Below are 9,921 nucleotides of genomic sequence, written 5' to 3'. Positions count from 1 at the left end.
GTAGCTTGCCAGGATTTGCCGTGTGGGCGAGATACTCTTGGTAACCTGTCAAGCTCTCTGAGGGGGGCAAAGGAATTGAACCCTGCTCAACAGGGCCAGCTGCACTCTAGGCAAATGCCCTACCACTATGCTATCATACCAGTGCTCAAAAATATAGAGCATGAAATATAATTTATCTTATGAATAAAATCATTGATAGATGTGCTAATGAAAAAATATGACGTGCATATTTTATTCTTCTATTGCAGATTATATATGACTGCTCTGGAAGCCTTAAGTTTCTCCTTGGAGATAATGAAAAACCAAAGTTTTGTAACTGAATTTGTCCTCCTGGGACTCTCACAGAATCCAGATATTCAGAAAATAATATTTGTTATATTTTTGGTAGTTTACATTGCAACTGTCACTGGTAACCTATTAATCGTGGTGACCATCCTGAGCAGTCCAGCACTCCTGGGCTCCCCAATGTATTTCTTCCTGACTTTTCTATCCTTCCTGGATGTGTGCCTCTCCTCTGTCATTGCCCCCAAAATGATTGTTGACCTTCTCTATGAAAAGAAAACCATCTCCTTTGCAGGCTGTATGACACAGCTCTTTGTTGGACACTTCTTTGCTGGGGCAGAGATGATTGTCCTCACATCCATGGCCTATGACAGGTATGTGGCCATCTGTAAGCCTTTACACTATTCTTCCATCATGACCTCAAGGCTCTGCAGCATTTTGATTGGAGTAGCCTGGACTGGGGGACTTCTTCATTCCATTATCCAACTTGCTTTTACTTCCCAGCTGCCTTTCTGTGGCCCTAACATCATTGATCATTTCATGTGTGACTTGTTCCCATTACTAAAACTTGCCTGCACTGATACTTATGTCTTTGGCGTTTTGGTTGTGGCCAACAGCGGATTCATCTGCATCCTAATCTTTTCCATGTTGCTTGTGTCTTATGGGGTCATTCTGTTCTCTCTGAGAAGTCACAGTACTGAAGGACAGAGGAAAGCCCTCTCCACCTGTGGATCTCACATTGCTGTTGTGGTTATGTTGTTTGTCCCGTGTATATTTGAGTACGCAAGGCCTCCAACTGCTTTCTACTTTGATAAAATGGTGGAAATATTCTATACCATGTTAACTCCTCTACTCAATCCCTTAATTTATACTTTCAGGAATAAGGAGGTGAAGAATGCTATGACCAAATTGTGGAAAAGATTAATGTCTATCTCTGATAAAAAATAAACATGTTGCACAGAAAAATAAAATTTCTTGTAAAAACTTCAAATTATCTTGATTTAATATTATGTAGCTGTACAATTTGAATGAAGGGGAGGCAACAAACAACATAAAGTATAAGAGTTTGGGAAAATGTTTCACTATCTTGAATATCACCTCAGAATTCTTACTTAAAAGATATAGATGAATTGCATCCATATTTAAATCCAGCCATTACAAAAAATTAAAATAGATCATCAATTTTTGCCATCTGTGTTATAAATAAAAAACCTTTGTGATTGAAGCTAAGTAGGTTTATGGATTAGCAACGAGGTTTGTTCAATTTTTCTAAAGAGCGATTTTTTTTGGATTTAGAAATCTAAAGAGTTTTTTCAGTTCCAAAATGTTCTTCATCTTATGTCCTGCAACGAAATCTGATTTAACTATACAAGATTTTAAATGTTCATGGAGTGCATTTATAAAATAAACATTCTGGTAGTTTGATATTCATAAACCTTTTCTAGAATCAACAAAAAGTTCAATTCTTCTTTGTAACATCTCATCTCATCTCAAATAATGTAGCTAATTTAGGCACCAGGACATTGAGATCAGCTTTGTAAAAGTTTTTAATAGAAATCTTTTTTGAAAAACTTGTACTTCATAGTATTTCTCTAGAAAAATGTAAAAAGAACTTTAGTTTCTAATCCCTTATTAAACCAGATTTTTAAAAACCTTTTTTATTTGCCACAAACCTTGTATTGATTTGAGCACAAATATCAATGTACTAGAACATATACGATTTAGGATGTATAACATGTACAAAGCATAACGCAGAAATAGCAATGGGAAAAAGAACATGAGGCTTTTTTAGTATAAAGTATCATTTTGACTTTCCAAAATGTCAACAGACTGAAGCTGGAGACATAGTACAGCAGGAAGGGCAGTTGTCCTCCATGCAATTGAATCCAGATTTTATACTCACAACCACACATGGTTCCTGAGCTTTATGAGAAGTAATTCCTTTGTGCTGAGTTCAGGAAAACCTTCTGAGTACAGCTATGTATGGTCCCAAATCCAAAATCATCAGCACACTAAAATAAGTATCGAGAGTTTTAATAGGGGAAATAACATGCTCTATAATTTTTATTCTTTTTGGCCATACCCGGCGGTGCTCCTGTCTCTGCACTCAGGAAATAGTCCTGGAAGTGCTTGGGGGGACCTTATGGGATGCCGAGAATCCAACCCGGGTCTTTGGGGTACAAGGCAAAGCCATACCCACTGTACTAGCACTCTAGCCCTCTCTAGTTTTAAGTCCCTACCCCAAAACCCTCACAAAGTCCGTGGGGAAATAATGGATGAATCCAGCAACAAAACTCTGAAGAGGTGTTCAACTGAAATGAGACATGCTTATAGCCCAACACTGATTTCCTATTTTTATGTCCCTAAATTTTCACTTGATTATTAAATTAAAACATTGCATCTGGCTAATATGGTTTTACATCACCTTTATAAAAATTTACATTATGACTTCTTGATTTAAAAATCTATAAAGGTCTACTTTTTTGGAGGTAACCTTTGCTTTTTCTAAAATGATGTATATTACTCCTCTTCTCCTGACATTTTATATCAGTTTTACTCTACTGGGGTCCAGACTGTTCTCTAGAGCATAAAGTGACGTTCTATGTAATCAGGGATATCTAAAATTATTTAACAAGATTATTTGACATCTAAGTTCTCAATCAATCAGAAGTGCTCCTGCTGGGATTATGGAAGTATAGACTTTGAAGAAATAGCACAGCCATTAATTTGGCCGTGCACTCCAGAAAAATCCAAAATAGTTAATCAGGCAGTCTATCTGGCTCATGGTAGCAAGATGTTGGGATATGAGTTCAGTGCTGGGATTTTGGGGGTGGAAACTTGATTCATTCCATTCTAAAATTAACCCAGAAGTCTCAGCCAGGACAAAGTATCAAAGAGATTTTGGTTTATTGCTCTCTTTAGAGATTTGATTATGAGTCTCTGAAAGGAGACAGGTAGATGAGCTTACTTGGCGGTGGGGATGAAATATGGATGTGGCCACAAATGCTTCCGCAAGAACAGGAGGTGGAAAATGGTTGTGAATCTCAACTCCAATAAGACTCAAAGTTTTCAGGTAAAAAAAACCGTGCTTTACCTGAAACATTTATAAAAAATTCCCACTTTATAATATAGTACTTAAAATGATGGATGTTGTATTAGAGCCTTCTGAATTTTATAGAACCTTAGGCTTATCATTTAACTAAATCACTCTTCAACAAATCACATAAACCTTTGGATCAGAGTCAATAATTAATTCTTATTGGAAACAGATATTTGTGGGAAGTGACTGAAGAAAGTTAATTTAATAATAAAATTCTTTTTCTTTTTTAATTTTCACAATAATTATAAATTAGAAATGAAGCACATTCATCACTTTATGTTAATTCTCTGTTATCTCTCATTTTTTATAAAGCTCTCCTTAACCGGAAATAACATCTAAAAAAATCTCTTTCCACTCTATTTTTTTAGACAGCAGAGGATGTGTAAAGGATACAAAAGTAAGAACATTGTGACTCAAGTGATGCTTACAATTTACAGACTACAGAGGTAGCACTTAAAATTTTTATATAAAGTCCTATCAAATACCACATGGAAAGAGACAAAATGTGAAAAGTGGTGTGTAACACCTTTTCAATTACAAAATTGTATTTAATGTCTTAAATGCATATAATGTCACAAATAGCTTTACATTTGTGCCTCACATTGATAAAATTAATTCAAATGCAGGAACTCTATGTTTTTTATGTCTCTAAAAGGAACTCAATTTTCAGAAAATCAGATTATAAAGCAATGTGTTAATCAAAGGAGGCAGAAATACAAATTTCTATTAATCCCATTCATATAAAAGATTAAAGTTGAAATATTTAGGTAAACGAATGAGCTATGTTCTGAAGATCTGGAATCTGAATAGAATATAACTCTATTTCATTGACATTTTGAATCTTCATGGTCAATCTATTCATTTGAGAGGAATTCTTTACTTTGGACGGCAAATTCATGTTGTACTATCATTTAAAATTCTTTGTAACTAGAATGGAGAGATAGCATTATGGGTAAGTAGTTGCCTTGCATGCTGCCAACCTGTGTTTAATCCTTACCACCACATGTGATCTCCAAACCCCACTCGGAGTCATTTCTTAGCACCACAAAAAGTGGCATATATATATATGTATATATATACACATATATATACATATATACATATATACATATATACATATATATATATATATAGCACAGTGATAGGGCATTTGCCTTACAAGCAGCCAACATGGCAGACCCGAGTTCGATTCCTCTGCCCCTCTCGGTGAGCCCGGCAAGCTACCAAGAGTATCTCGCCCGCACTGCACAGCCTGGCAAGCTCCCCGTGATGTATTTGATATGCCAAAACACAGTAACAACAAGTCTCATGATGGAGACGTTACTGGGCCTGCTTGAGCAAATCGATGAATAACGGGAAGACCGTGACCGTGATACACACACATATATATATATACACATATGAATATTCTTCTATCACTCCATATAGTTATTAATTCAAATCTAATGAAATTTCTGAGTTATAAAATAGCGTACTGAATAATATTGTACCACACTGAATACTATTGCATCATTAAAATGATTGCCAGAATATGAAGAATTAGAGGAGACAATGAGAAATTAATTCATTCCAACTTAGAAAAGGAAGATATGCAATTAGAAATATAAAAGTATATCAAGAAAATTTTATATTAGGCATCAGTCACAGTTCTAGTACAGAGAAATATTTAATAATCAGTAAAATTATCATGACTTTCTGACAATCATGCTTCCTTTTTTAAAATTGTTTCATATTTGAGCAAATGTTTATAGATAATAGGAACTGTTAGTCAAATTCTGCTTATATCAAATTTTATAAAATAATTTTTTCTCACTGATACTCTATATTTAGAGAGAAATATATTGTTCAATGACAGAAAGCTTATATCTATGTTCTGATTTATAATTTTCATGCTGCTCTGAACAGTTACACTATGGTTTAGTTAATTAACAGAATTTTTTGGAGGAGTCACAAGGTTATTCATAAATGAGGACTTGGGTGATTGACATAAAGGTCAGTTCTTCCAATAGAAATCTAAAATTTAAGCTAGCAAAGAAGATGAAATTTAGAACATATATGCTTTGAGTATAAACTTTAACTTTCCTATTTCCTAGCTGAATAGCTTCTATAATTCTTAGGATTATTAATCATAAATGGGTACTATAAATAATATTTTCTTTAAAATTAAATAAAATACTATGGAAAACTATATACAGATTAAAATTCTTAATAAATGTATCTTATTTATCAATTATTTTTGATAAACATAAAAATAACACCAGACATGCAGTTCCACAGTAAATTCTTCCAAAGCTAAAAAATTATGAGATTCAGGGTAAATATATTAAAGCTTTTACTATCTATTAGAAATTTCAGGCTTATTCTGCAAATACAGTATATTTAACCCATAAGTATCCAATGGTTTCTTCTGATGGGAATGAAAGCACCTTCAAAGAAAAATCTAGGAGCAAATAAAAAAAGGTGTAAAGAATGAAAAATACTAATTCTAATTAGTCAGGTGCATTAAAGTTGATTAAGGTATCAAGCACTTAAAAATTCCCAAAGGAAAGAGAGAGAATTCTATAGGTTCATAATTTCCCTGGTAAACCTCTTTAAATTATATTTGGAAATACAGAAGGTAATTTGTGTTTCTTTATTCCCACCCATCCCAAATTATGTTGACAGCAGTGCTGCAGAAGCTATGGAAAACACTCTCTACTCTATCAGCCAGAGATGCTCTTAATCTTCCCCATAGAAGTAGCACTAGGACCTTGGAAAAACCTTTACTTGTTGATCAGCCTCTGGATGGGTATTCATCCATAGAGAGCAAGAGTTCGTCATCACCAGAACTTCCAGAGATTGACACAGGGTGAGATGTATAATTTAAATTTTTGTGATTTCAGGAAGGATTAAAAACTGTGATATAGCACTTAAAACTATCAGTACTGTTTGTTATGGTTCTGAATTGAATAGAATCACTGGCCTATCATTTAGTTATGTGCCTGAGAACTAGTCATAAACTTTTCTGACTCTAGATTATATTTTAAAAAATATATTTATAGTTACAAGTCTGAAGCTTTGAAAACAGAAATGAAATAAAGTGTCAATGTCAAAAGAATAGCATTTTTGATATTATAAATAGCCATTAATATGTGGTTTAAGAAAACAAATGTTTGGGAAGTGTGTTTGGAGTCACTATTGTTAGAATAGAAGCATGCCTTATTTTGTTTCAGCTCTCCATCAGCACTTCATTTATTCTTCCTATAGCTTTCATTTATCAGGTATCACAAAGGCTGTTTTCACTCAGGTGTTTGTGATATGAGGGGCTTTTTTAAAGACTACTAATTTAGTGCACTGAGAATCAAATATTTTTCACATTCATAGACTATTTATATAAAACATACTATTGAGTATTTCATGAAAAGTCTAGCTGACTTGAAAAAGTGATGTATGTTACAAAACGAAGTCCTTCATTAAAAAAGAAAAACTCCACCAAATTTTATAATTGTTGTTAATTGTAAATTTGATATTTAATATTTCTGACATAGGGTAAGATGTGTAATTTGAATTTTGTGATTTCAGGAAGGATTAAAAATTGTGATATAGTACTGAAAACTATAACTATGATTTTTCATGCTCCTGAGTTGACTAGAATCACATAAAATTTGATGTTTCTATCTGCAATGGATCAGATATATTTCAATGGAGGAAGTCTGAGATGCTTTTGTGTTAGCCGCAATTGTTTTGTCTCACTCTTTAAGTGAACTCAATCAGCATAAAATCATAAAGTTAAAAATTGCAGTTATCAAAATGTCAGAGAAGTAGAGGAGAATTTAAAATTAACATCAATATTAGTCCACCAAAATCTAAATATTCAGATAAACCAACAGGACTCTACTTTGAGTAGAGAAAAAGATCTGAGAAAAGACTATAATTCCCAAATTATCATGAAAAGTAAAGTGTTTACATAGATAAACAAAAAAATTAAACTTTTTATTATTATGCTATGGGTGTTTGCCTTGCACGCAGCCAACATGGCCGACCGGAGTTCGATTCCTCCGCCCCTCTCGGAGAGCCCAGCAAGCTACCGAGAGTATCTCGCCTGCAAGGCAGAGCCTGGCAAGCTCCCCATGACGTATTCGATATGCCAAACACAGTAACAACAAAGTCTCCAATGGAGACGTTACTGGGCCCGCTCGAGCAAATCGATGATCAGCGGGAGGGCCTTTACCTTTACCTTTACCTTATGCTAAACAATGGTATTGGATGATATTTACAATGGGTTTAAGGCACATTTGACAGAGAAGAAAATAATGAGTTTTATTCTATTCTTTTTGAATGACTGATACAGCATAATTTAGAAATATAGTGGCAGGTAAAATTACTCAGAATTATATAAAATTTTAAGAAACAGAGGCTGGAGCAATAGCACAGAGGGTAAGGCATTTGCCTTGCACGCAGCCAACCCGGGTTTCGATTCCCAGCATCCCAAATGGTCCCCTGAGCACTGAGAGGAGTGATTCCTGAGTTCAAAACCAGGAGTAACCCCTCGCAGTGTGTGAAAATTGGTGTGGTTCAGTAACTTTTCAGCTTCTCTACTCAGGAAACATTCCTAATGCTGGGGACCAGGTGGTGCCTCAAACCCAACCCTATTTCATGCACTGCAGTTTGTTGAGATGTCACTCTGCTCCATCCCATACTAATTATTTAAAAGTTGATCTACTACAGATTTTCATATAGTTTTGAAAATTGCAGCCACTTAAAGGTGAAAACTGAAATTTGTATTGCTTTAAGAGTCATTACATTGTTAGAAACGCATTTTGTTGCCAAAATAATCAGAAAGAACGTCTTGGCTGTGGGGATACCATGGAGGTCAATTATAAGGTTAGAGCCCCAAGAGATCCCTGAGTATATAGATAATGGCCAGAGGAGCACTGAGGCACGCACAGCACTTTCAGGAATAGAACTAGGAATGAAAGTCTGTAGAATTTTCTCTAACAATCAGGATCGGAATACGTTTTTTCTTAGAGGAGTATGTAGGGCTAAATTGATATCAACCAGAATTTTGAGGATAGGACCCTTAGACATAAGATGTAACACTTTGTATAAAGTATCCAATAATTAAACCACTCATTATAAAATTGTATAGTATGCTAGAATGTTAGTTCCAAGCACGTAAACTAATTATTCTGGATAGAAAACCTGACGAGGGCTGAGTGATAGTACTGCTATCTAGTGATAGCAGGTAGGGTGTTTTCTTTGCACTTTGCAATCTTGGGTTTGGGATTCCCTGAACCATGCCAGGAATGATTTCTGAGCAAGAACCAGGAAAAAATCCTGAGTACCACCAGGTGCAGGCACAAAATAAAAGCAAAACAAAAACAAAAAATAGAAGATTGTATTTCCATCTTATCTGCTTCTCTTGAGATTTTAGATGAGAATATGAATGATGAATAAAAATTGTATGTAAGAACATGTTATTTTTTGGCAGCATTCAAATTTTAAGTATCTTCTTACTATAGATTAATCACAAGTATATGAGAATCCATATTAATTTCTGATAAATTTACTCTAATATTATCAAATTTTTTTGTCAAACTATGAGAGAATAATTTCCTTTTATTCTCAATAAACTATCCAGTTCTATTCACAGACCCTTAGGTTTTCAAATAATATCTCTATTCCTGTACTAGAATTCAATACCAGGTGTGGGAAATCATCCCCCGAACAAAAAAGCAAAGATCTGGAGAGTTCTCTAGGCACCAATAAAATAGCAAAATTAAACAATATTGATACTTTATTTTTATTTGAATTAGAATTCTTTTGTCACAGACATTATGTTTCTCAGGTAGGCAGCATTCCTAAAAACTCCCTGCACGATTAGTTCCAAAACCATCTATAAATCATCACCAGCTAACTAAGGATGCCTGCTGATTGACTATGTGAAATATCACAGCCTCTGCTCTTAATGCTCTTACTGAATTTGGATGGACTTACAATTGTCTTTAATGTCTTTATGAACTTGAACAATGGCTTACAGTTGGAAGTCACAGTGGGGGAGGAATACTGTATTGAAAAAATGAGCCAGTGAGCTCACTCATGCCTGCCCAGGAGACCCTAACCCTTGACCAGTCCTTGTGTGCATTTGTTTCTTTGTGTGTTTGTTTCTCTCCTTCACTAACCAAAACTCTGATAGCTGGAGTTTAAATGCCAATAGGATTGACTTTATTGGAGTAAATTGCCACAAAGTCAACAAGCTGAATTTGGGCCAAGTTCCTTTCTACTTAATTTAAATTTATCTACTAATTTTTCTTTGGCTCCTTATGTTTAGGGTTTCAGTATCATACAACCATGTATGTAATGTTCACCTTTACCATACCTCATATTTTACTGCCATTCCAAACCCCAGAGACTCCTCTGCTCTTTTTTCCACTCCTCCCCGTTCCCTTTAGTAACCATAGTTTTCATTGAGTCTCAAAGATAAGTGTCTTGTCAGGTTTTGTTTTAGCAATTCACATTTTACAAATGAGTGAAGCTATATGAAATTGACTCATACTTGC

General features: G+C 34.6%; 1 protein-coding gene across 1 annotated transcript; it reads left to right on the top strand.

Moving 5' to 3' along the window:
- The first annotated feature begins 291 nt into the window (after positions 1–291).
- Positions 292–1,230, top strand: LOC130043754 (olfactory receptor 4C15-like). The gene has a single exon (XM_056136172.1). It carries the CDS (start codon positions 295–297, stop codon positions 1,228–1,230), a length of 936 nt encoding a protein of 311 aa, XP_055992147.1. The 5' UTR covers positions 292–294.
- Positions 1,231–9,921: the final 8,691 nt, after the last annotated feature.

This window comes from Sorex fumeus, unplaced genomic scaffold, assembly GCF_029834395.1.
Source record: "Sorex fumeus unplaced genomic scaffold, SorFum_2.1 ptg000007l, whole genome shotgun sequence".
NCBI classification, from domain to species: Eukaryota; Metazoa; Chordata; class Mammalia; order Eulipotyphla; family Soricidae; genus Sorex; species Sorex fumeus.
Note: the sequence above shows the minus strand (reverse complement) of the source record. Positions and strands in the feature narration are given on the sequence as shown.